We start from the raw sequence: 27,467 nt of genomic DNA, 5'->3' as shown, positions 1-27,467 counted from the left end.
CTTTGACTTGACCAGAGCAGCTCCTGTACCTAGCTGTGATGCAGCCAGCAACTATGCTTTTGATGGTAGACCTGTAGAAGTTGTTGAAGGACAAAGGGGACCTGCTAAACTTTCTTATTTTTAAAGGTTGGAGGCCATGGAGCACTTTCTTGACTATCTCATCAAAGTAGTTTTCCCAAGGCAGGTCATTGCAGATATTTATTCATAAGAACTTGAAACTTCCTAATTTTTCAACTGTCAGTAAATGGACAGTTGTGGACTCTGCCCCCTCTCCTGAAGTCAGTGATCATCACCTTTGTCTTAATGACATCGAAAGGGATGTTATCTTGGCACCATGCCACTAGACTATTGATTAGGGGCAGCACAATTGCTGTAGCAATTAGCACAACACCTTTACAATGCCAGCGACTGGGACCTGGTTTAGAATCCTGCACTGTCTGTAAGGAGTTTGTACCTTTTCCCTGTGTCTGCATGGGGTTTTCCTGGGGGCTCTGGTTTGCTCCCACTGTTTGAAACATATCATGGTTGTAAGTTAATTGAGCAGTACAGACTCGTGAGCCAAAATGGCCTTTACCGTGCTGTTTGTCCAAATAAAAACTTTAAATCTCTTTTATGAATTTGTTATTTAATATCCATGTTACACTCCCCAGCAGCAATTGGGAGACTCGTAAACAAATGGTTTAAGTTTAATACAAAATTTATTAACAAACTAATAATAAAATTACCCAATAAACTTAACACCCAAACTCTAGCCTTAATGGCAACTCTATATAAATAACAGATGATGTATGTGTGGGGAAAACCCAGACCATTACAGTCCAAGCTGAAATGCCCTGAAAAATCAACAAAATTCCCAAAACAAAACCCCCAAGTCAGTCATGTCATGACAGTCAGTCAAGAAGGAACAGCTCATGGATGTGGTCTCCAGGCTTAGAATTTCCTTGCCCACTGGTGTTTTAGTTTGAGGCTGTATCCAGATGACCATGGATGGTCCCAATAGACTTTCAACCCTGTCAGGGGAACATGAGACTGGTTTGCATTTCGAATGTGGCAAAAACCACCTTTATCTTCTTCACCTAAGAAATTTTCACAGTGACCTCCTGGTCACCGCATGAGGTTCACTCCTCTGAAGCCCTCTTTAGGGTTAACAAGTGACTGTCCATCACACGAGTCTTTCAAAGCCTTTCTTAGGGTTAAAAAGGGAGCTTCTGTCACACAAGTCCTCTCCTTTGGACACTCTGGCTTGAGTGGTCCTGTGGCTCCTGTCATATGAAGTCCCTCTCTTGAAAGGGCACGGGAGAGGCACTGGCCATTCCTACACATACTGTGAGTATCAGAGTTCCCCAAACTGTTCTCAGAAAAACAGTGTTGGCACCAGTGGACAAAGTAACTCAGTCTTCCTTTTCCCACTGAAACTCCTGGGTAAGCACATTGACAAACAGCTCCAGGCAGCAGTTCTACCCATGAACAAAGCAACTCAGTGTGGCTTGCTGAAATTGCAAATTTGAAGGTGGAGTTGGAATGATATTTAGCTGTTTAGTTGTGGGTGTAGAGGAATGAATACACATCCTTGAGGTGAGCTGGTGTGAAGTGTGATCATGGAGGAGATATTGCCCATTTTCACTAATTAGTCTGCTAGATGGGAAGTTGAGGATCCAGTGGAGAGAGGGACATTGAAGCTTAGATCCCAAAGTTTGGGGACTTTTGCATTAAAGGCAGTGTTGAAGGTGACTTCTTTATTTTTGTTTCTAGTTTTCCAACTATTCTCTTGATTTTTTTTTAACCGCGGTGTGTTATCATGTGGCTATTTTTTTTAAAAGCCATTAGGATTAAATAGCATTAAATTCCTGAGGTGAATATTCTTGATTTACTTTTGGATTTTCAACATTATCTCAATGGTTTAATATCTCTTATTTATAATAATTTGCTTGATTTAAGGACAGCTTCTTTAGTTTGGATCAAGAGTGATTGCGAACAGGATTTGAATCTTTCATTTTCTGACAAGGTTTGGGATTCCATTTATAATTTGATTAATATGGCCTCTCTTTGTGCACAACATTGTTTATTGCAATTTAAGGTGGTCCATAGAGTACATTTACCTTAAGCTAAATTAGTTCACTTTTATTCTGATATAAATCCTGAGACAAATGTAAAATTGCAGATGCTTCCTTGGTTCACATGTTTTGGTTTTGCCCTAGTCTAGAAAAATTTTGGAAAGATATTTTTCGCGCACTATCACTGATTCTCAAGGTTAAATTGGAACCTTGCCCTTTAATTGCTCTGCTTGGATTATCTGATGTTTTATTGACTTCATCTCAAAACCAAATTTTATCTTTTACTTCATTGATAGCTAGATGTGCAATTTTGATAAAATGGAAGGATAACACTCCACCTACACTTACACAATGGTTAAATGATATTACATCCAGTTTAAGTTTAGAACTATTAATTAATTATAAATCAACTATTAATTTTTTTTAAAAGACATGAGGTCATTTCATGGGTCATTACCATAATCTAAAGTTTTAAGACTGATCTAAACTTAGATGTTGTGTTGTTGGTTTCCGAGTTGTCGTCACTTGATGTTCACGTTAGGTTTTTTCTAACCGTGCTAAATGGAAGGGGTTTTGACTAAATGGTTTTTTCTTTTTTCTTCTGCAATTATATTTCAAAATATAACTGTACAGTTTAATTTTGTATAATTGTAAATTTCAATACAAATATTTTAACAAGAAAAGCATTAAATAGTATAATTTGAGAAATGTCAATAGTTAACTTCTGATCATTGGAATTTCTGCATAAATGCAGAAATTTGCTAACTGTTGCTTGTGTCGTCTTTTCCTGTTGCACTCCAACACGTGATTCCTTAAAGTATAGGCTAAAGTTAAATAACTTGGGCAGATAGTTGCTTCCTGATGTTTGGTTTGCAAAGGGGCTATTTTTAGTCTTATTAGATGTTGAACCTATAATAAATCTAGCGCGTTGAGATACTGAAATTTAATACTAATTACAGTTTTAAGAGTGTAATGACTATTTTGCAGTTGTACCTGTTCATCATTTGAATGCAGTTGTCTTTGTGTACATTACAATGGGATTTTTTAACTACCTCTGTCCATGACTAGTAGTAAAATATTAGGATCAGGGGCAGGAGGGAGAGAGCTCGGTGAGTAGAAGAGTAGTTAAAGACAAAAAAAAAGAACCTCTTGGCCTTCAAGTTGTGGAACTTCAAGTTGTATGAAAATCTTGTTTCCACAATGTGATTGAAAACTAATTAAAAAAAAAATATATATATATATATTATGCTAGTTTCCAAAGTTAAGGGAAGTGGAAGGCAGCCAGATCAACAGAATCAAAATGTGTGTGGTCAGAGATTTGAGTTCATGACCCAGGGTGCTCATGAAGAAGTGACTTCTCATGGAGTACCACTGTCTTCCCTTTCTTTCTTTTCCTTCCCTTACTTGCCTGTTGTTTACTGACTGGGCAGGAAACCGATCAATAAGAACCATGTTTCTCTGAATTTGTTAAGACCTTCTTCAGTTTTGTCAAGGCCCTTGACTTTATGCCTGCTTTTGTTCTGAAGTACACAAAGTATGTCTTTAAAAATACTGACTACTGCACCCAAAGTTGAATAATCGCCTTTCCTACCTGTTTTAGGAAGTTCATCACCGGTGATTCAGCTGATACCCCAAACTAAATCTTTTCGATTACACATGGATAATCATCAACAGCAAGTGGAATCTCTGGTATGAACTGTGATATCAAAATTAGACATTGGTTTATATATTGAAGGATGTGGTAACAAACAGAGTATCATGTGTTAAGTTTTAACCCTATGATTTTTAAAAGCTGTAATCTGCCTCAAAAGGTAGCCAGATCATTAACTATTAGTCTTTTTATTCTTGTACTGAATACATATTTTGTTTGCATGGTTTGGATGTAGTATATTTGTGTTTCATAAAATTATGCTGGGACAGTCCACAGGAAAATGGTATTGGAACAAACACATGCCAAACCATTTCCAAATGGAAGTGAGTCTTTGGTTATTTGTGCTCAACAGGCAAACGAAGGAAATTGTGTGTTGTAATTCTAAATATTCCCATTCACATCTTTCACATTGGAAAACCAGAATAGATCCAAATAATCTTCAATCACTCTTCTGGTTCTGGTGTCAGAAGGAAACAGAATTTAGTACTATGGCAGCAGAGAATTGTACTGAAGCACTGATCTGGATGATCAGAAGTGAGATGATGCAATTGAATGCAAGTGAACTGGGACTGATTTCTAAATGGAATTTAAAAAAGAAACCAAGTTTCAGAAATTAAGCTGTATGCTACAATTTTCATAAAATGCCCAGCGTTGAGGCTCTGGTTGCATTCAGTTAGTGAAGTGGGATAGGTTATATCTGGTTAAACCATACTATTTTATTTGAAAATTTTATTTATTACTCAAAATAAATCATACAGTCAAAATCAAAATACAAATAGATACATAATGTTTATCCCCTAAAATCCCACAACCCTAGCCCCAACCCCCCCCCCCCAAACTACCCCAAAAGAAAAAAAGGAATAGAAGATAGAAAAGGAGCTCATACTCATCAACTAATGCCATGGTTTGGTGCAACCCCAACACACATGGGGAAAAAAAAACCGTTACAAATTCAAACCCATATTTCTCATATACAGTCTCCAAACTTTAACAAAAAAGGAATAATTATTATGTAAATTATACGTTATCTTTTCCAATGGAATACAAGACCTCATTTCCATATTCCACTGTTGAATACTTAAATCAGTCTAATTTTTTCAAGTGATTGCTAAACATTTTCTTGTCATAGCTAATGTCAATCTCAAAAAAGCAATTTGAAACTTATCCAATTTTAATTCCAAACTTAATTTTTTAATATAACCCAATAAAAATACTATAGGGTCAAGCAAAATTTTAAATTTAAATAAACCTTCTAAAAATTCCTTAATTCTACTCCAAAACAGTTTCACTATCTCACATAACCAAGTAGAGAATAAAAAAGAACCAACTTGCTTATGACATCTAAAACATAAATCAGAAGAAATAAACTTATATTTCCTTAACTTCTCAGGAGTTAAATATAACTGATGTATAAAATTATAATTAACTAATCTATATCTTACATTCACTAATTTAGTCATACTATCCTCATATATAGTCATCAAATCATCCTGAGAAATAGATATAGACAAATCTTTTTCCCATCTGAGCCTGGATTTATAAATATCCATTTGAGCATTTTATGTTGTAATAAAACATGCATCTCAGATATAAATCCCTTCTTACCCCCTTCATTAAGTAAACTTTCAAATCTAGACTGTCTAGGCAACCATAATGTATGCCCAAAATTAAATAAAAGTAAGGCTTTCACCTGATAATAAGTAAACAGGGTATTTGGATAAATTCCATAATTCTCCTTCATTCTTTGAAACAAAATAAAATACCTAGCTTCATAAGAATTTTCTACCAACCTAATACCTTTCTGTTCCCATATTTTCAAGACCTGATTGTTTAATGAAAAAGAAAAATGTTTGTTCTGATACAAAGGAGTTTTAGGCAAAATTTTACCTTCAGTACCTATAATTTCATTTTTCTTGCTCCATAATTCCATTAAATGTTTCAACACTTGGTAAATTGTAACTCTGTAAAAGCTGAGAATTCCATTTATAAATGAAATGATCCATTCCCTTCTCATAAATCTGAGATAATTCAATCTTAGCCCAAGCCAAAGGTTTATCTATTTCAAACATTCTATTAATAAATTTCAATTGTGCTGATTCATAATAATACTGAAAATAAGGAAGTTGCAAACCTCACCCTTGCCATTTTACCTTTCCATAAAATGGTCCTCACCAAAGCATTCAAATCTTTAAATAATTTTTGGTGAATTCTACATGGGATAGACTGAAAAATGTATTGTATACAGGGAAAGATATTCATTTTCACACAATTTACTTGTCCTATCAAGGTTATTGGTAAATCTTTCTGCTGATTTAAATTATATTTAATTTTAGACAATAAAGGAAAATAATTCAATTCATATAAATGATTCTAATTATCATCTTGTAGCGGGTGCACAGCATGGTATTGCAAATCGCCATCGTCATTTCATAGACTTACCTGACACATCGTGGCTTGCAGTGCTGGGCGCCAAAATACAGCGAGTGGATCAGACAAAGACCCTGCCTAAAGGTGCGGGGTGCTAATGGCTCATAGCTTTAACCTGCTGGTCCACAGGACCAGCAGCTGTTCACTAATGAGCAGGCAGGGAATAAAAGGTCTGTGTATGTCTGCAATAAATGAGTCTTGAGTTGACTACCTTTGTGTGTGTTTGCCTTTATTTAGTAGCTTCTACCATAGTACCATAGTACCATAGTATCTGTTACAATCTATTATAATTCCTAAATATTTAATTCAATCAGACCATTTAAATTTTGCAATATGTTTACAAGATGAATAATCCACATCCGCCAAAGGCATTATCCCAATTAATCTTGTAACCTGATAATTCACCATATTTTTTGAGTCTCGCATGTAGATTCGCCAATGACTGCTCTGTTAAATATATCAAGACATCAACTGCAAATAAATTTATTTTATACTCATCTGCACTCACCTTAATACCCTTAATATTACTATCTTGCCTAATAAACTGAGCCAAAGGTTCAATAACCAATGCAAATAGACCTAGTGACAAAGGACAGCCCTGTCTAGTCGATCTAGGTAATACAAACGAGGAAGATACCTGTCCATTTGTCACCACTCTAGCTGATGGATTCTTGTATAAAGCCTTAACGCAGCCAATAAAAAGTGGCCCTAATTTAAACTCCCCCAACACTTTTAAAAAAAACATTCCATTCTATCAAAGGCCTTCTCAGCATCTAAAGCAATTACCATAGGTTGGCCAGATTGCCCCTGAGAAACATTAATTAAGGAAATAAATTTCACAATATTATCTGCTGAATACTGATTTTTAATAAAACCAGCTTGATCTACATGAATCAAATCTGGTAAATATTTAGCTAATCTATTAGCTAGAACCTTGGCAACAATCTTATAATCCACATTTAATAACAAAATAGGACGATAAGATCCTAATTTTAATGCGTCCCTATCCTTCTTGGGAATAAGCGCTCAGGAAAAAGAATCTGGGAAAGAACCAATCTCCATAGCCTGTTTCAAAACATCTGTCAACAGAGGAATTAACAAATCCTGAAATTCTTTATAAAACTCAGAAGTAAAACCATCCTCTCCTGGAGATTTCCCACCAGCCATTGACTGTAATGCTTCCTTCACCTCCACAACAGTAAAAATAAGCATCTAAGTCTTTAACCTCTGCATCCTTTAGAGATGGTAAAGCTAATTTAGACAAAATGGTGTCAATTTTAGCATTATCTTCCAATACTCCAGAAGTGTACAATTTCTCATAAAATAAACAAAATTCATTTTGTTATTCATTAATTTCCTGGAATTTATAAGTAATAAACAAGTCACATCTAATAGCATATATTGTCCTAGAAGCCTGTTCAGTCTTCAATTGCCACACTAACACTTTGTGAGCTCTTTCACACAACTCATAATAATGTTGTTTAGTCCTCTGCGATAACTTCTCAAACTTTAAAGTTTGTAATGAATTATACTGCAGTTTCAAGTTGGTTAAACAAACTTTTAAAGTTTCCATAGTATCCCGTTGTACTTCTTTCTCCAAAGGGTCAAGCAAAATTTTGAATTTAAATAAACCCTCTAAAAATTCCATAATTCAATTCCAAAAAGGTTTCACTGTCTCACACAACCAAGTCGAATGTGAAAAGGAACCAACTTGTTTGTGACATCTAAAACATAAATCAGAAGAAATACACTTATATTTCTTTAACTATTCAGTAATTAAATGAAGCTGATGTCTAAAATTGTAATGAACCAATCTGTATCTTACATTCACTACTTTGGTCATACTATCTTCGCATATAGTCATCCAATCATCCTGAGAAATAGATATAGGAAAATCTTTTTCCCATCTAAGCCTAGATTTATAAATATCTATCTTATGTATTTTATGTTGTAATAGAGCATATATCTCAGATATAAATCCCTTCTTGCCTCCTTCAGTAAGTCAATTTACAAATCTGGATCGTCTAGGTAATCTTAATCTATGTCCAAAGTTACCTAAAAGTAAAGCTCGAACCTGATAATAAGTAAACAAGGTATTCAAAGAAATTCCATATTTTTCCTTCGTTCTCTGAAGAGAAATAAAATACCCAGCTTCATAACAGTTCTCTACCAAATGAATACCTTTTTGTTCCCATATTTTCAAAAGCTGATTATTCATTGAAAAAGAAAAAAAGTTTATTCTGATACAAAGGAGTTTTAGCTGAAATTTTATCTTCAGTATTGATCAACATTATTCTTCTTACTCCATAACTCCATTAAATGCTTCAACACTGGTAAATTGTAATTTTGTAGAAACTGAGAATTCCATTTATAAATGAAATGATCCATTCTTTGTTCACTAGTCTGAGACAATTCAATCTTAGTCCAAACCAAAAATTTATTCACTTCAAACATTCTATTAATAAATTTCAATTGAGCCGATTCATAATAATGCTGAAAATGAGGAAGTTGCTAAAGCACATTTCCAAGTCAATTTTTGCAATGACACACTTGCCATTTTACCTTTCCATAAGAAAGTCCTCACCAAAGGATTCAAGTGTCTAAAATTTTTTTGGGGGGATTCTTCATGGAAAAGACTGAAAAGGATATTGTATACGGGGAAAGATATTCATTTCCACACAGTTTACTCATCCTATCAAGGTTATTGGTAAATCTTTTCACCAATTTAAATCATATTTAATTTTAGATAATAAAGGCAAATAATTCAATTCATATAAATGAATTGTGTTTCATAAGGCCACAGATGTGACTGAAGACTGCTTTGTGGAAATATAATCAAGATGAGCATTGCATCTTTGATAAGTATAGAGTAGATCTCTGAAGATTGATAAAATAAAATAACCCTGTACATTTCATGGATTGGACAGAGTTAATGTTCTGTGACAGATTATATATTTTTTTTAAAAACTGTATATAGATATGTTTTAAAGGAGATAAATTGTGGCAGGTTTTTTAGTTAGGTCACACACAGATACAAACATTTCAAAACAGATCTCATTTAAAATGTCATAGCTCTGCTCAAGCCAGACAGTCCACGCTCTGAGTCCCTTTGCAAAATCTTTGAAGAATGCCTATAAGGACTTCACAAGTAGGGGTTAATTGGACATACTGTGGAGTAACGGATTATTGTTTTGGAAAACAACAGATGAATGAACTCAGAAGATTGGGTCTGGTGCTACAGTCTGAGTGCAGTTTGCTGTTCTAAGAGGGTCATGTGGTTTTCTCTGAGAGTGAGAGAGAGAGAATTCAGTTCTACAGTTCATCAGCAGAGGCTGGGACTGGAACATGACAAGCTGGAAAGCTTGTGGAAAAACCCCATTTTGAAGATGGGTTGTGAGTTCCTAGTTTAGCCTGGTTCTGAGAAAAATACAAGAGGAGATGGCTGGCTGTATAATGTTTCACTTCAAATAAGGGAAACAGAAAAGGAACTCTGTAGTAACCTGAAAGAAAAAGGTTATTATCTAGAAAACCCTGTTGGGGCAAGTTTCTTTGGCAAGACATTAAAGTGGCTGATCTGAAGGAATCAGTTTGTGTCCAACGAGCAACAAATCTCTGAAAACCGACAAGAACCTTCCTGAGTGGTAACCATTTACCTTTCAAGCACCAAAGCCTCGTGAAATTCATAAATGTTAAATTCTGTGCACAGTACAAGAATTGCCTGAAACCAGTGAACTTGGAGGAGTCAAGTGAGATTGGACTGTGAATCAAATAACTTTCTTTGATCTTATATACACATTACATACATGTGCACTTAGAATTAGAAGGGGGTTAAGTAAGTTAATAGTAAAAAGTTAAAGTTTGATCCTGTTTTCATGTTTAAAGATAATTAAAAGCAACTTCTGATTAAGTCACCATTTGTTTTGGTGAATTTCCATTGCTGCTGGGTTTTGGGGTCCTCTGGGCTCATAACAGTTCAAATGATCTATTTATATAGAAATCACTGAATGTCAAGTTGAAGGTACAACAAGAGTTAGGAAGGGAAATGATCTGTTGTTCTTTATAAGAGCAGTTGAATACGGGAGGAAGAAAATCTAATTACAATTGTCTATAGACTTCAGTGACTGCAGAGGAGTTACTGTATACGGTTTGGTGTGAGAGGCACTTGTTACAAACTCATTCATGAAGAGGAATGGGCATATATAACCAGTTCCCTCATTAAAGGGGTTCTGAGAACTGTTCATCACATAAATTTTTCATGTCGGCAATGGCCAGAAACTGCAGAGAAGGAGGATCAAAGAAATAACTCTGACAGGAAAATGAGCAGGCACAGGAGGTACAGCCACGAGGTGGCCCCACTGTCTCTGAGTGAGTGTATTTGGGTGCTTAGTGTTCCCAACTCTGCTAAGCTCATCCTAGTCCCCGAATGTGGAGGCTTGGGTGAGGAGAGAAGTCAGATGGAAATACCCCATGCCCACACATCACTAATTTTCACAGAACATCACCTTCAGCTTGACAGCATGCAGCTGCATGGTGAGGCTCTGAATTTATTGCCTAACTAAATTATTTGATTTGTGTCCTACTGAGCCATAAGGTTTAGAACATCACTGCACAGTACAGGACCTTTAACCCTAGATGTGGTGCCTTTTTATTCCTTTTTTTGAATATTGAAATCATGATGTACATATCAAAACCTACAATTAACGAAACTTTAAAAAATGTGAAAAAAGTAGACATGATATTTTAAACAAAAACTAACCCCTTACAACTCCCCAACCCCACCCCCACTAACCTATCCCAAAAATAGAAAAAAGAAAGAAGAGATTAACCATAACAACAAAATCCATCAATTAATTGCCATGGATTGGAATAACACACAATACTGTGTGGGCAGGAGGTTAAAAAACTCAAACCTATATAATCCAAATAAGAGCTCCAAATTTTACGATTAAAAAAAAATGATCACACAAATTATATGTTATCTTCTCCAATGGAATACAAGACCTCAATTCCATATGCCAGCTCTGAATACTCAAATCAGTTCATTGTTCCAAGTAATTGCTAAATATTTTCTAGCTACAATCTCAAAAATGCAATTTGAAATCTATATAATCTTAATTCTAAACTCAACCTCTTAATATTACCCAACAAAAATACTAAAGGATCTAGTGAAAGTTTCACTTTCAAAATAGCTTCTAAAAGTTCCTTAAGTCTATTCCAAAAAGGTTTTTTACTGTTTTACATAGCCTGACAGAATATAAAAAAGAATCTACTTCCTTCTAACATCTAAAACATAGTGTGAAGAAATTAAATTGTATCTCCTTAATTTTTCTGGAGTTAGATATAATTTATGTATAACATTATAATGAACTAATTGATACCTTTCATTTATAATTTTAGTCATACTATCCCTACATAAACTCATCCTATCATCCTGAGAAATAAGTATTCCTAAATCTTTCTCCCATTTCAATCTAGATTGATATAAATCCAATTTAGGCATTGTATTCTGTTATAAAGCACACATCTCAGTTATAAATTCCTTCTTACCAAATTTTCAAACTTAAACCATCTTGGTAACCATAAAGTATGTCCAAAATTTTCCAACAATAAAGCTTTAATTTGATAATGAGAGAAAAGAGTATTTGAAGATGTATCATATTTCTCTTTCATTCTCTGAAAATAAATAAAATATTCTGCTTCATAACAATTTTGCACAAATTTGATCCCATAACTTCAAAAGCTGGTTATTAAGTGTAAAGGGGAAGAGCTTATTTGATATAAAGGAGTTTTACCTGAAATCTTACCTTGAGTACCTATAACTTCATTTTTTATAACATAACTCCATTAAATGTTTCAAAACAGGTAAATTATAACTATGCAATAACAAGAGTTCCATCTATAAATAAACTGATCCAACCTCTTCTCACCAATTTGAGGTAATTCAATATTAGCCCAAATCAATGGTTTGTCCAGTTCAAAAATCTTATTAATAAATTTCAACTGTGCTGCATCATAATTTTGAAAATTAGGGAATTGCAAACCTCATAATTTATATTTCCAAGTTAATTTTTGCCATTTTATCCTTCCATAAAAAATTCCTCACCAAAGCAGTCAAGTCCTTAAAATTTTTTAGAGGAATCTTACAAAGAATAGATTGAAATAAATATTGAATCCAAGGTAAAATATTCATTTTAATGCAATTCACTCTTCCTGTTATTGTAATCGGCAAAACTTTCCATCGGTTCAAATCATGCTTAATTTTAGACAATAACGGTAAATAATTTAATTTATATAAATGACTATAATTACTATCTACCTTAACACCTAAATACTTAATCTGATCCGACCATTTAAACTTCACAATATGCTTACAATAAGAATAATCCATTTCCGCTAATGACATAATCTCACTTTTTTCCCCAATTGATTTTGTAACCTGATATCTCACCATATTGTTCCAATCTATCATGTTGACACTCATCATCTGCAAATAAATTAATTTTAAATTCATTGGATTTCACTTTAATATCTTGGCTAATCTGAGCCAAAGGTTCAATAACTAATGCAAATAGCGCTGGTGACAAGGGACACCTTGTCTCGTCAATCTAGTCAACATTAAAAAGTAAAGATAACTGTCCATTTGTCACAACTCTAGCAGTAGAGTTTCTGTATAAAGCCTTAATCCAACCAATTTTTCCAAAACTTGAAATAAAAAAACTCACTCCATCAAAGGCCTTTTCTCCATCCAATGAAATAACCATTGGTAGGTTAGATCCCTCCCGAGAAATATTGATCAAAGAAATCAACTTCACAATATTATCTGCCAAATAGTGCTTTTTAATAAATCCTGCTTCATCTAAATGAATTAAATCTGGGAAATATTTAGCCAATCTATTAGATAGAACCTTCGTTACAACTTTATAATCAACTTTCAACGACGAAATTGGTCTATAAGACGCGGCTTTCAATGGGTGTAGTGCACGTTGAAAGAACCAAAGACTTGTTGATCCAAACCAAGGCTTTTATTAATTAAAAGATTGGAGCATATCACAAGTAGGTCGACCAGTCCAGAATGACCTGGTCTGGCTAGGAGCAACCCTTTAAGACCTGCCAGTAGGTGTGGCGACACTCTCAGCCAATCACAGTCATCCTACACTACAATCTGTACATATACACATTGGTGATAGAATCTGTACTATCACATTCACCCCTTCTTTGAGAACCGACCCCAGGGTGGATGGAGATTAGGGGCTGTACTGGTCAGGGGGCCTGACCATCTAGCGTGACCGCTGTGGTGCTGGGATTGGGGTCGCTGGAGTCGTGTTGCCGGCAGGCCAGTAGGGTGCGGCCACTGCTTCGCTCAATTCCCCAATGGCGTTGTCGACAGTCTGGTCTGAGCTGTTGGGGTGGTGCTGGTCCCTCTGTTCAAGCAGATGACCTGGGGGAGAAGGAATGGGGGAGGTTGGGTTAAAGGCACTGCTGCCCCTGATCCGGCTTGGGCTAAGTCCATTACTGAGACTGTGTCCTCCCGCCCATCCGGGTACTCAACGTAGGCATAATGCGGGTTTGTATAGAGCAGAGTCACTCGGTCAACCAAGGGGTCATTCTTTGAGTACCGGATGTGGTGTTGTAAGAAGACTGGACCAGGAACCATGAGCCACGCTGGTATGGTCGTACCCAACTCGGATTTCCTCGGGAAAGAGAACATCCTTTTATGGGGGGTGGCATTGGTCGCGGTACATAGGAGGGAGCGGATGGACTGTAGGTCACTAGTGAGTGTGTCTTGACAGCGAGAGGTGGGGAGACCTTTGGATCGGAGGGCAAGCGTAACCGCTTTCAAGACGGTGGCGTTCTCTCTTTCAACTTGCCCATTACCACGTGGGTTATAGCTGGTGGTCCTGCTTGAAGCAATACCACGCTCCAGAAGGTACTGCCGCAGCTCTGCGCTCATAAACAAGGACCCCCTGTCACTGTGCATGTAACTGGGGTAGCCAAAGGTGGCGAAGATGCTGTGCAGGGCCTCTATAACTGAGGAGGCAGTCATGTCTGAGCAGGGCACAGCGAACAGGAAGCGGGAGTACTCGTCGATGGCCGGAAGTATGTAGGTGTTACGGTTGGTCGATGGTAGGGACTGCTTGAAGTCTACGCTGAGACGCTCAAAGGAGCGGGTGGCTTTGATGACGTGGGTGTTCTCCGGACAGAAGAAGTGGGGCTTGCACTCAGCGCACACCGGGCAGGCTTGGGTCATGGAGCAAATCTCCTCGACCATGTTCGGCAGGTTGCGAGCTTTGACAAAGTGCGCGAACCTAATGACCCCTGGATGACAGAGCTCCTCATGGAGTTTCTGCAGCCTGTCCAGTTGTATGTTGGCACAAGTCCCCCTGGAGAGCACATCTGGTGGGTCGTTGAGTTTACCTGGCCAATACAGTATGTCATAATTAAAGGTGGAGACCTTGAGTCTCCACCTGGCGATTTTGTCATTCTTGAACTCACCTTGCTGGGTATTGCTAAATGTGAAGGAGACCACGTGTTGGTCAGTCAGCAGCGTAAAGCACCTGCCAATGAGGTAGTGTCTCCAACGACGTACTGCTTTGACTATGGCCTGGGCCTTCTTCTCGACAGAGGAGTGTTGGCTCTCAGGACCCTGGAGGGTTCTGGAGAAGAAGGTTACTGGCCGGCCAGCCTGGTTCAAGGTGGCTGCCAGTGCAAAGTTAGACGCATTGTTTTCGACTTGAAATGGAATAGACTCATCGATTGCGTGCAGCGTTGCAGCAGCGACGTCCGATTTGATGTGGTCAAACACCGCTCTGGCTTTGGTTGACAGGGGGAAAGAATGGTCTTGATGAGTGGAAGTGCCTTGGCGGCATAGTGTGGAACCCATTGGGCATAGTAAGAGAAAAAACCCAGGCAGCGTCTGAGTCCCTTCTGGGTGTGGGGGGATGCATGTGGTTGGGGTCCGGCATGACCACCCCGTACTCCACCACACGACCCAGAATTGCAAGCCGAGTGGTCTGGAAGACATACTTGTCGAAATTGTAGGTCAAATTCAGCTGAATTGTAGTCTGAAAAAATTTCTCAAGGTTGGCATCCTGATCCTCTGAGTCATGGCCATTGATGGTGACATTGTCCAGATATGGGAAAGTATCAGTCAGCCTGTTCTAATCCACCATCTGGTCCATTGCCCGCTGGAAGACCGCGACGCCATTTGTGATGCCAAAGGGTATCCTGAGGAATTGATACAGCCGCCTATTTGCTTCGAAGGCCATGAAAGGTGGGTCTTCTTGGCGGATTGGGACTTAATGATAGGCCGAACGTAAGTCAATGGTGGAAAATACACGGTATTGGGCGATCTGATTCACCACATCCATGATCTGTGGGAGGGGGTACGCATCCAGAAGTGTGAAGCGGTTGATTGTCTGGCTGTAGTCAACCACCATCCGCGGCTTCTCCCTGTTTTTAACAACCACCACCTGGGCCCTCCAGGGACTCGAGCTAGGTTCGATAATGCCCTCATCCAGCAGTCTGCGCACCTCGCTTGTGATAAATTTCCTGTGTTCGTAACTATATTGCCAGCTTTTGGAGGCAACAGGTTTCCAGCCAGGGGTGAGATTTGCGAAAAGCGCTGGTGGAGCAACTCAGAGGGTGGGGAGACTACAGGTGGGGCCCCGGAGTGCGGGGGAGGGTGGCTTGGGCTGCCGCTGGCAGGAGGTTTCCGGAGTGGAATGGTTACAGACAGAGAGTGGAGTGTGAGGCTCCCCAAAGTGCAAGGAAATGGTTTGAAACTGGCACTGAAAATCCAATCCCAGCAGTGCGGGGTGCACAATTTGGGAAGGACTAATAGTTTGAAGTCTGTGAATGTGATGCCCTGGACTTTCAGGGTCGTCACTCAATTTACCCCAATTGAGTGCAATCTGGTCACCAATGAAATTCTCTGTGCAGTGGGGAGAATAGCCAGTCCGCAATGGTGGGCCAGGTCTAGGCGGATAAAACAGTCAGTTGATCCCGAGTCAAATAAGCAATTGGTATAGTGTCCATGCACTTTAATCAGTTCCATTGCTTTTGTGAGGGGATGGGGGAAGTCCTGGTCGAGGGTTATTGATGCAGAGATTTGTAATGGGGACAGTGGAGTCCTGCGTGATGACGTCACTCAACATGTGCGTGATGATGTCACGCAAACAGTTGGGCCAGAAAAGACAATTTCGAGGAGTTGGTGTTGCTGCCTGCAGCCTGCTGGGGGTGTCAGCCAGCCAACGGTAAGTGTTGGGGGTTGCTGCTTGCCATCAGCGGTGGGGCGGTCAGCGGCGGTGTGTCGCTGGTCGGCAGCGTTGGGTTCCCGGTTGCCAGCGTCGGCGGGTACCGGGTCGGCAGCATCAGTTGCGACGGCAGGCCCCTGGTCGGCAGCTGCGGTGGGTCCCTGGTAGGCAGCGGTGACGGGTCCCTGGTCAGCTGCCTCGGTGGCGGCGGGTCCCCAGTAGGCAGCGGCGGTGGTGGGTCCCTGGTTGGCGGCGATCGTTGAGGTTGGGGCTGGGGCCTGGTCTGACATTGCTTCATGAGGTAGGGTGAACGTCATTACGGCGAGGGTGGGTTGTACTTTGCGCGCTCAGCGTCTGCCCCGTGACTTCAGGCACTGCCGCGCAGTGGAGTCCTCGCTCTCATTGGACTAAAGCTCTGAGGAAGAAGTGTTTGAAATGGAGAGTGGCGATTGGGCTTCACACGAGGCACTGTGTTTGACAGTGGCCATTTTGGAGTGACAGACTACAGCAAAGTGGCCGTTTTTAAGGCAATTCTGGCAGCTGGCTTTTCTCACCGGGCACTGGGACCTGCTGTGCTTGTTCCTCCCACAGAAATAACACTTTGGGGTTGTATCGGGCAGCGTAGCGGCAGTAGTAGGGTAGCGGGAGGGCATCCTACTCACATCAGAGTGTGGGATCCAGCCCCGAGAGTACATGTCCATTCATAAGACCGCAGCCTCCATTGTCTCTGGATCCGGATCACATCCTCTAGATTTTCTCCCCCATGCTCTAGCAGGTGCTACCTCACCTCATTCGATCAGACCCCGGCCACGTAGGCATCCTGAATCAGATTGTCTGTGGTTTCCGCAGCAGTTCTGTCTGTGCAGGCACAGTCCCTGCCCATTGCCCTTGGTGCCTGAATATAAACTCTACAAGACTCACCAGGCTGTTGCCTCCTTGTAGCAAGTTTGTACCAAGCATAGACCCTGTTCACCATTTGATCGTAGTGCTCTTTCAGCACCTTCATGGCTGCGGCATAAGTGGTCGGGTCCTGGACTCTCTGGTAGGCTCTCGGGGACACCATAGTCATCAATATTAGTAGTCGATGGTTGTCCTCTATCATGGCAGGGTCAGAGAGCTGTAAGTATGTTTTGAAACATCTCACCCAGTGCTCAAAGTCATTCGAGACTGAAGCTGACTGTGGGTCGATTTCGAGGCATTCCAGCCATAGCATACGCTTCATCCCTTCAAAATTTTTTTTGTTGTTAATAAAATTGTAGTGCGTGTCGAAAGAACCAAATACTTGTGGATCCAAACCAAGGCTTTTGTTAACTAAAAGATTGGAGCATATCACAAGTCGGTTGACCAGTCCAGAATGACCTGGTCTGGCTAGGAGCAATCCTTTAAGACCTGCCAGTAGGTGTGGCTACACTCTCAGCCAATCACAGTCATCCTACACTACAATCTGTACATATACACATTGGTGATAGAATCTGTACTATCACAATGGGTCCCTATCTTTTTTAAGAATAACTAATAATTGCTTGAGAAAAAGTGTCCGGAAAAGAATGAACTTCCGTTGCCTGCTTCAATACTTCCATCGATAATGGAATTAATAAGTCTTGAATTTTTTTATAAAATTCAGAAGTCAAAGCATCATAACCTGAAGACTTCCCATTTCCCATTTATTCCGACCCCCAAAAAACTAAATCCTTCCTACCTTGTAACCTATTTTTCTTTCATCTATGTGCCTGTCTAAGAATTCCTTAAATGCCCCTTATGTTTCAGCCTCCACCACCATCCCTGGCAAGGCATTCCAAGCACTCATAACTCCCTCTAGTGGGGGAAAAAACACAATTTATCCCTAATATCTCCCCTAAACTTTCCTCCCTTCACTTTGTAGAGATGTCCCTGGTGTTTGCTATTCCTGCCCTGGGAATAAGGCGCTGGCTGTCCACCTTATCTATGCCTCTCAGAATTTTGTAGACCTCTATTAAGTTTTCTCTCATAGTTCTTTGCTCCTAAGGGAAAAGTCCCAGCTCTGGTGCTGACTCATAAGGAAGCTTAACTTGTTTAAAACTTCATCAGGGAAAAGAAATCTAGATTTGCTGGTGCTATTCAGGTGTGTTTAAACTAACCTGACAAGAGGGTGGGATCTAATGCAGTATTATAATAGGTGGAAAAATTGAGGCAAGTATAAATGTTAAAGCAAGTATGTTCAGTAGTCAGGCCAGAAAGGAGCAAGACAAGAAGTGAAGGAAGTCTAATAGTCTTAACTGGACTTTTTTTTAGTGCAAGACACCTGACAAGAAGCAAAAGAGACAAATTCAGGTCATGGTTTGGTACATGGGATAGGGATATTATAGTCATAGCAGAAACATAGTTGCAGAAGGAGTAGGACAGAAAATAGCTTCTGCTGCCTGATACAGGTGGATATAAGAGAGGTGTGGAGTTGTGTTTTTGTTTAGTGAGAACATCATAGCAGTACTTGGGATATTCTTGGGGATCATCCAATGCGATAAAGTGAGTGGAAATTTTAAAAAAGAAGGTGATGTCACTTTGTGATTGTATTATAGTTTTGTTAGTTATTCTCGGGATCGAGGAAGCAAACGTGGGAAGACTGCAGATATTTGTAATAGTAGGAGATTTTAACTTCCCTCATATTGACTGGGAATACCACAGCACAATGGATGGGGTAGAATCTTTTCAATGTGTCCAGGAAAGTTTTCTCAAACAATATGTAGAGGACTGTACTACAGAAGGAGCAATAATTAATCTTCTGTTGGGACATATGGTTGGACAACTGACTGAAGTGTCAGTGGGAGAGTACGTTAGAACCATAATTCTAAGTCTTCAGGTGATGATGCTTTTACTTCTGAATTTTATAAAAAATTTCAAGACTTATTAATTCCATTATCGATGGAAGTATTGAAGCAGGCAACGGAAGTTCATAGTAGGCAATTTAAATTTTCCACATATTGACTGAGACTCCCAAACTGGAAAAGGGTTAGATGGCTTGGAGTTTGTCAAATCCGTTCAGGCAAGTTTCTAAATCAATACATAAAGTTATTAACTGGAGAGAGTGCAATACCGGATCTCCTATTAGGGAATGAGACAGGACTGATGACAGAAGTATGTGTAGGGAAACATTTTGGGTCCAATGATCGTAATGTCATTCGTTTCAAATTAATTATGGAGAAGGAGAGGTCTGGGCATCAGGTTGAAATTCTAAATTGGAGAAAGGCAGACTTTGAGGAATTGAAAAAGGATATATAATGTGTAGATGGGGATAAGTTGTTTTAGGGCAAGGATATGACAGGTAAGTTGGACTCTTCAGAGGTGAAATTTTGAGAATAAAGTTTATATGTTCCAGTCAGGATTAAAGGCAAGATAACAGACATAGGGAACCTTGGTTTTCAAGAGATATTGGGGATCTGGTTCGGAAGAAGAAAGAGGTGTACAGCAGGTATAGGCAACATGGAGCAAATTAGGTACTTGAGGAGTATAAAAAAATGCAAGAAAAGTAATTCAAGAAAGATATCATGATGGCTAAAATATGTGCAGATAATGTGAGGAAAAATCCTAAAGGTTTTTAGGGGTACATTAAGAGCAAAAGGATAATAAGGAACAAAATTGTTCCCCTTGAAGATTAGAGTGGTTGGCTTTGTATGGAGCCAAAAGAGATGGGGGAGATCTTAATTTTTTTTTCATCAATATTCACTCAATAAACAGGCACAGAGTCATGGGAAATAAGGAAAACAAGCAGCAAAGTCATGGAACCTATATAGATTAAAGAAAAGGAAGTGCTTGCTATCTTAAAATGAACAAAGGTGGATAAATCCACAGGGCCTGACAAGATATTCCCTCAGACCTTGAAGGAGGCTCATGTAGAAATTACAGGGATTCTGCAGAATTATTTAAGATGTCTTTAAATCTTTATGGATAGAGTTGCAACATTGGGTTATGTCTTTGCCCTGTGCTTCTTGGCACAAATGGGCCTGGAGGATGAACTGCAGACATGTTAGTTTGACATCTGGTGGTTGGATACTGATAGATAAAATCAATCAAGATGTGTTTCACAAACATTTCTCGGACTAGTTGACCCTGTATTGAATGTGCCCAGAAGTATTGAACTGCATGTTTTACAAACATTTCTACGTCTGATTTCGCCTGCATTGAATTCGCCCATCGTTATTGAATGAAGATCTACCGGGACCAATGCCTGAAGAGGGTGCACAAAATCAGTGAACCGGTGCGGACTCGAAAGGCCAACATGACCTGTTTCCGATCCGTAAATGGTTATATGGTTATATGATTTTGTCCTTAGTCACAGGTGTGGTGCCGCTGGAGGATTGGTGGGTAGATCATGATGTTCTGTTTAAAACAGACTCCAAATGTATCCCTGGAAGTTTTAGGTTGGTGAGCTTGAAAATGGTGTCACAAGTAGAGACTATTATAAAGAGACCTTTTGGCATGTGGGGCTTCATAAATCAAAGTGTTGTTTATAGGAGTTTGGAAGGCCAATATGTCAAAAAAAAAGTCTCTTTACAACCCTATCTACCTGATTGTGGAATGAGGTCCCAGCTGAAGTGGTGAAAGCAGGCTCAATTTTAACTTTTAAGAAGAATTTGGACAGGTACATGGATGAGAGAGGTATTGTCAGCTAGGGACTGGGTGCAGATCAGTAGAATGAGGCATAAAAATGGATCATTTCTGTGCTGTAATGTTCTATGGTTTTAATTGGTATTAGATATTATTTGGGTTGGAATCCATATAAAGGATTCCAAAATCTATTTCCATCCAAATTCGGTGAATGATTCATCTGTTTTTATTTGTTGTGTAGCCATAGTAGTTATGGTATGACTGAGTGGCTATCCCACTTTGAGGGCAGTTAATAGTGAACAGACTCGCCAAGGCAAATAGCGCCTTTGGAAGACTACACAAAATGTTCTGGAAAAACAACCAACTGAAAAACCTCACAAAGATTAGCGTATACAGAGCCGTTGTCATACCTACACTCCTGTTCGGCTCCGAATCATGGGTCCTCTACCGGCATCACCTACGGCTCCTAGAACGCTTCCACCAGCGTTGTCTCTGCTCCATCCTCAACATTCATTGGAGCAACTTCATCCCTAACATCGAAGTACTCGAGATGGCAGAGGCCGACAGCATCGAATCCACGCTGTTGAAGATCCAACTGCGCTGGGTAGGTCACGTCTCCAGAATGGAGGACCATTGCCTTCCCAAGATCATGTTATATGGCGAGCTCTCCACTGGCCACCATGACAGAGGTGCACCAAAGAAGAGGTACAAGGACTGCCTAAAGAAATCTCTTGGTGCCTGCCACATTGACCACCGCCAGTGGGCCGATATCGCCTCAAACTGTGCATCTTGGCGCCTCACAGTTCGGCGGGCAGCAACCTTCTTTGAAGAAGACCGCAGAGCCCACCTCACTGACAAAAGACAAAGGAGGAAAAACCCAACACCCAACCCTAACCAACCAATTTTCCCCTGCAACCGCTGCAACCGTGTCTGCCTGTCCCGCATCGGACTTGTCAGCCACAAATGAGCCTGCAGCTGACGTGGACATTTACCCCTCCATAAATCTTCGTCTGCAAAGCCAAGCCAAAGAAGAAGACATTGATGTGACTGAAATCAGACTATGCAAGGATGCCAATTTCTTTCCATCAAGGACACAGTGGGTGTTTCAGATCAAGAACTGAGTCCTGCACTTTTATTACCTAATTTTTGCTTATCTCCCTTCACTGATTCCTAGTGCAGCAATTCCTAAATTTAATCCTGTGTGAAGCTGTTTAGAAATGATTCTGTTATATTTGCGATATAATTACAATTATTATTGGAAGGAGATATTATTAATTTATCATTGGAATAGAGAAAGGGATTTATTAATTATTTTTAAAATACAGATCTGTAGAAAGATTCAGAAATGAATGAATGGTTGATAAAATTCAAAACCTAGATTATTACTTTGCCACTTTTGACATGCAGTAAAGAAAGGATGTTATAATTTTTTGTGTTCATATAAAGTATTTCAGTGATGGCAAAGAATAATTTAGGCTTGTCATTGTTACCTTGAGTATTATGTGTTTTGTTTATCTGTGTAAACTATTAAAGTAAGTTATCTTTTTTTTCCTCAGAAACTCTCAGATGCTGAAGATACTTCAGAAGTAAATCTGCTCACTGGAGCTGTTATTACCCCCTGCACATCAACACAGCAAAGGAAAATATTATTTGATGATCATCTGTCTGTAGGAAACTGCACACCCAATGTACCATCAATATTTTCAAGGCAAGATTCACCAATGGAATCATTTAATCTTTCTCAAGCAGAAACAACTGACATAATGCAGGACCTGTTCACACAAATTTTACCCCTGGAAGAAATCTCAGTACAATGGAATTTTGAACAAAATATAAACTCTGAATCTACAAGCTACAAATTGCCAACAGTAGCTCAGCCATTAAGCGATGAATCTAGAATTAGCTCACTGACAACAATAAGTCTCTCACCTCAAATAGAGTCACCAAATGCTTTAAGCAATGGTGCAGCATCAGCAGAAAGAAAGGATGGATTGCCTATGGAATTGTTGCCAGCACTCAACAAAATGCCATTAATGGAAACAGTTCATCCAGTCAAAGAAACGTTACCATTGGTAAATGACAGAACAGCAATTGATTCATCCATTCATGACTGTCTAGGACTGAAGACTACTGTATTTATAGTGCACGACAGCAATACAGAAGCTGATGAAGACCTCACACAAATCACAGATTATGAACCAAATTCACAACCTTTAACGAAAACTGAACATTTGGAACAGAAGAATATTGAGGTTGACATCTGCAACATTTAGATCTTTTGCTACTTTGAATAGCTTTTCATATCATATTTTAATTTTTTTCATCAGTATAAAAGAAAATGTCAACTTCCTTCAGCAAGAAAGTCTGTCTCAGGCACAGTCCAGAATGAATTCCCCAATGCTTATTAAAGCTTAAGCATATCTCAAGTATAGTGACCCACTAAGTAAACAAAGTTCCATTTTATTAAAAAAAATACAGGCCCTCCTGCACTTTAGAGAGAGAGAAAGTTTTGAATCTTTGCTGAAAGTATTTTAATTGGGTTGGAGCTCTAGCTCCTTCACATTTAGGTCTCCAGCACAGATGTTTTATTTCCCAATGTCAGTTTAGGAATAAAAATATAGCTATTGATGTCACTCCAAGTGGCGCACGGATTCTACCAACCAAGAATTGAGTTGAAAGTGATTTCAGATCACTTGCATGTCTTCTTTGACCTTTGGTTTCTGTGATAAGTGGCAAGTTGCTGCTTCACATTTTGTTTAAAACTTGAATGTTTGTTACACCTGTCTCAGCTCCCAATGTATCTGTTACATTATATGCACAGGTTTCAGGGTCCTGGCAGGTCCCTTGAAGACCGTTGCACTTTTCTGTGATCCAACTACATCACCAGAAATTATCTGTCAACTTAATAACATTATTGAAAAATCTTGCCCATCTTACTTATAGCTTTACAATTTGTAAGAGTTATCAACTAAATAGTTGCAAATAATCATGTGTTCAACCCCTCCCCCCATCATTTATAAAATAGAATTACAAACTTGTCTGCAATAAGACTTAAACTTAACATCGTCCATTGCTGTAAGTTAATGACTGTCAGTGTCTCACAGGTACCGTAAATATCAGTATAATATTAAATATCCCACAGCTGAGTAAATGCAAATCCATTGGTGATTTTCTACTATATTAGCAGCCTTTATATTGGGTACAATCCTACCCCATGTTAGATGATTTGGCTTTAAGTTATTAGATTGCTTTAAGTTGATCATCATACTGTGGGCCCACTCACCTCACAAGTGGGCAGTATCAACTGGGTGGCAATAACAAACTCCACAAATGAAATCTGATTTGTACCTTGCTGGTAAAGCAACCTCACTGATCTTAACTAATCACATTATAAGTAATCATCTTACATTGTTGAGGAAATCGGTTTCTTGTACAGTATTTTGAAAAATCTTGCATCGGCTCTTAATATAAAAGTATTGTGCGTATAATGTGCTTCCTCATTAGAGAAACTTAGTTGCAAATGTACTGAGCTTGCTATTTGATATACTTCCAAGCTATTGAATGAAATGTTTTAATATCCCTATTTGTAAGAACTTTTTGAATTCCCACACTGTTGATTAAACTCACCAGAGAAATCTATACAGTATATTTTAACCTTGTGACAGATATCCATGTAGTTCCAAAAAAATCACTCTGCTAGGAAGTTTACCCATTTAAATTCTGATATAGATCTAAATTATCCCCAGAGATAATAAAATAAATATTTGTATTTTATTGGGAATCTACCCACCATTCTAAATTTAACTTTAGACATCCAGAACAGTAACAGGCCCTTTCTGCCCATGAGCTTGTGTGCACAAATACCCAATAAACCTACAACCCCTGTACATTTTGAAGGGTGTGAGGAAACCAGGGCACCCAGAGGAAGCCCAGTTAGAAACTGAGAGAACGTACAAAATCCTTACAGATAATGCTGCATTTGAACCTGAGTCACTTATGCTGTAATAGAGTTGTACTAACTGCTATATAACCATACCATCTAGAGGGCAGTCTACATATGCTTAGTTGTGACCTCCCCATTTGGACATGTAATCAGTCTTTGACAATGAGTAGACATCAGGTGGAGCACAGCTAAAGTCCCATCTTGTAATGCTCTGTAAGCTTTTTGACTGGAAGTTCAGCTGGCGGCAGAACTCTCCAGTCAAAACCTGTGAGACACTTTATAAAATTTTAAATATCTAAAAATATAAAGATTTACAAAAATAATTAATACACAAATGAACAAAAACATTAAATGAAATTAAAATAGCAAAAAAAAGGTTCATCTCCATTTTTCAGGCCAACAATATTAATTAAAGTGATTACCATCCTAAAATTAAGCCAGTTTTAACAATATTGTAGATATCAAGGACATCTCTCTCCATCAGGACCCCCTTTAAGTATGGAAAGCCAAATACCATTATTTCAAGTTGGAATCATTGATTGCCCCCAAAAAATTATTCTTTCCTTTGACACTCAATGCTATCTTTCTTCATTTATCTTTCTGCGTAGATTTGACCATGTTTCTTTGGCATTCTTCTGTTTTTTTCTCTTGGCTAGTTGGGTCCAGGTGCCCATGGAGAAGTGGTGCAGAATTGAGGAACTATAATTGAAGGAAATGGTGTGAAGGGGTTATGGGCTCTGCCAGGAATGGACGACGATGATGGAATGTGTTGTAGATCACAGGCAGAAAATAACACATTTAAATATTGCAGTGACTTGTAAATTGTATGTTCAGATTTATGCTTTTATGTGTTGCACCACAAGGAGTTAGTGTAGCATGCCAAAGACATGAGTAATAGATATGTGAAACTTTATTTGGGGCAGAATATAAGTAGCAGAGCTTTAGATTAGTTGGTATTTCTGGGGTTTGACAAAGAACATTAGAGTAATCATTGCAGAAGGTGATAAACATGTTTGAAGTTATCACAGGGAGCTATCTCATGCAAGGACAAAATTAAGCAAGTTTGAGGAAATGGAAATAAAGAGTCCTGCTGGGTACATTGTGACATGTTATCAACCCTCTAATGCTAGAGGAAATCTTGGGATAATTTTTTTTGTTCTTGTTCATCCTTCAGCTTAACAATGATAAAAAATCTGAAACAGCTACTCCCATGTGTAAATCAAAAAAAAGGCGGACATTTCACGTGTCCAATGCAAGTCTGAAATCATCCTCCCAGCAGAACAGTACAATTAATTCTACAATCCGATGGAAATCTTCGAGGAAAATGATTGCAACAAAATCTACATGTTCTTGGTGTGAGTTTCAATTGCACCTAGGATCAGGAGACATAAAGAGAAAGACAGTGACACCTGACCATGAAGTACCCTCAGCCAAATTGCTTGAGCATAGTGAAGAGAAAAAAGTATCAACTTCACAAAACTTGCATTTACCTTTAAAGAATAATTTAGAAAATAGCAGCCAACAAGGGACAAGCAATAAATTAACAGACAATAACGATGTGCAGAACTCTAAAACTAATATGGCCTTTTGTACAGAGCTGCTGTGCAGTAAAGTGCACAGAGTAAAACAATTGAATAATTTACAAGATTGCACAAAAATCTGGACCAGGTGAGTTAATTCTGTCCTGTTACTAATCAATTCGAAAAGGTGCCACTGTTAATTACCCACTAGTGTCGCAGCATTAGAAACCAGCTGGATGATCTTGCAGTACATTGGAGGGTATGATGTAGTGGTCATTACTGAGTCATGATTAAAGGGTGGGTGTCATTGGAAACAGGATGTCCAAGGTTACACGGTGTTTTGGAAGGGTAGGCAGAGGGGGTGGCATGGTGTGCTGTGGTGGAGAACATGGAGGACGTGGTGTCTGAGGGGATGGCAGCCAAGTTCCGGGAACATTAGGTGTGGTGTGTTGGAGTGGTAGCACACGGTGTCTGAGAGGATGATGGGTGAGTTCCGGGAATGGTGGGCCACTCATGGGATCGTGTGTATGTGGTTAATGAAAATCGTGTTTTAATTTCATGAGTAATGCTGTGTGATAGGGAGGCAGTAGTGATTATTGCTTCTCGCAGTTTTGTTGCCACATGTTAATGGTGGTTTTTAGTTGCAGCTCTGTGTGTGTTTTGTGTCTTGTAAAGTTGTAGTTTTGAATAAAGTTTGTATGTTTAGAATAAAGTTTGTACGTTTAGAATTTTAAAAATGGGGTGGCATGGCTCTGCTCAAAAACAACAATATCAAATCATTGGAAAGATCAAATAAGATCAGACTAGGTAGTATCCTTATGGATTGAGTTAAAGAATGGTAAAGGAAATTACAGTTACATGAGACAGGATCTGGCCAAAGTCGATTGGAAAAGCACACTAATGGGGAAAACAGCAGATCAGCAATGACTGGAGTTTCTCAAAAAATTAGGAAAGTGCAGGACAGGTACATACCACAAGGAAAGAAAGTTGTGAATGGAAAAATGAGACAATTATGGCTGACAAGGAAGCAAAAATTAG

General features: G+C 39.0%; 1 protein-coding gene across 7 annotated transcripts in view; it reads left to right on the top strand.

Annotated features, from left to right (window-relative positions):
* LOC138763363 (ankyrin repeat domain-containing protein 31-like) overlaps window positions 1-27,467 on the top strand; it is a 163,936-nt gene that overhangs the window by 49,754 nt on the left and 86,715 nt on the right. For 6 of the 7 annotated variants that reach the window (XM_069937406.1, XM_069937388.1, XM_069937378.1 and 3 more), the window contains 3 exons: window positions 3,655-3,743; window positions 22,523-23,218; window positions 26,084-26,577. In XM_069937406.1, coding sequence (XP_069793507.1) covers window positions 3,655-3,743; window positions 22,523-23,218; window positions 26,084-26,577 — 1,279 coding nt within the window. Of the gene's footprint in view, window positions 1-1,938; window positions 2,006-3,654; window positions 3,744-22,522; window positions 23,219-26,083; window positions 26,578-27,467 lie in introns of all 7 variants that reach the window. The other variant, XM_069937416.1, reaches the window with a different exon arrangement.

This window comes from Narcine bancroftii, chromosome 1, assembly GCF_036971445.1.
Source record: "Narcine bancroftii isolate sNarBan1 chromosome 1, sNarBan1.hap1, whole genome shotgun sequence".
Classification (NCBI taxonomy): Eukaryota; Metazoa; Chordata; class Chondrichthyes; order Torpediniformes; family Narcinidae; genus Narcine; species Narcine bancroftii.
Note: the sequence above shows the minus strand (reverse complement) of the source record. Positions and strands in the feature narration are given on the sequence as shown.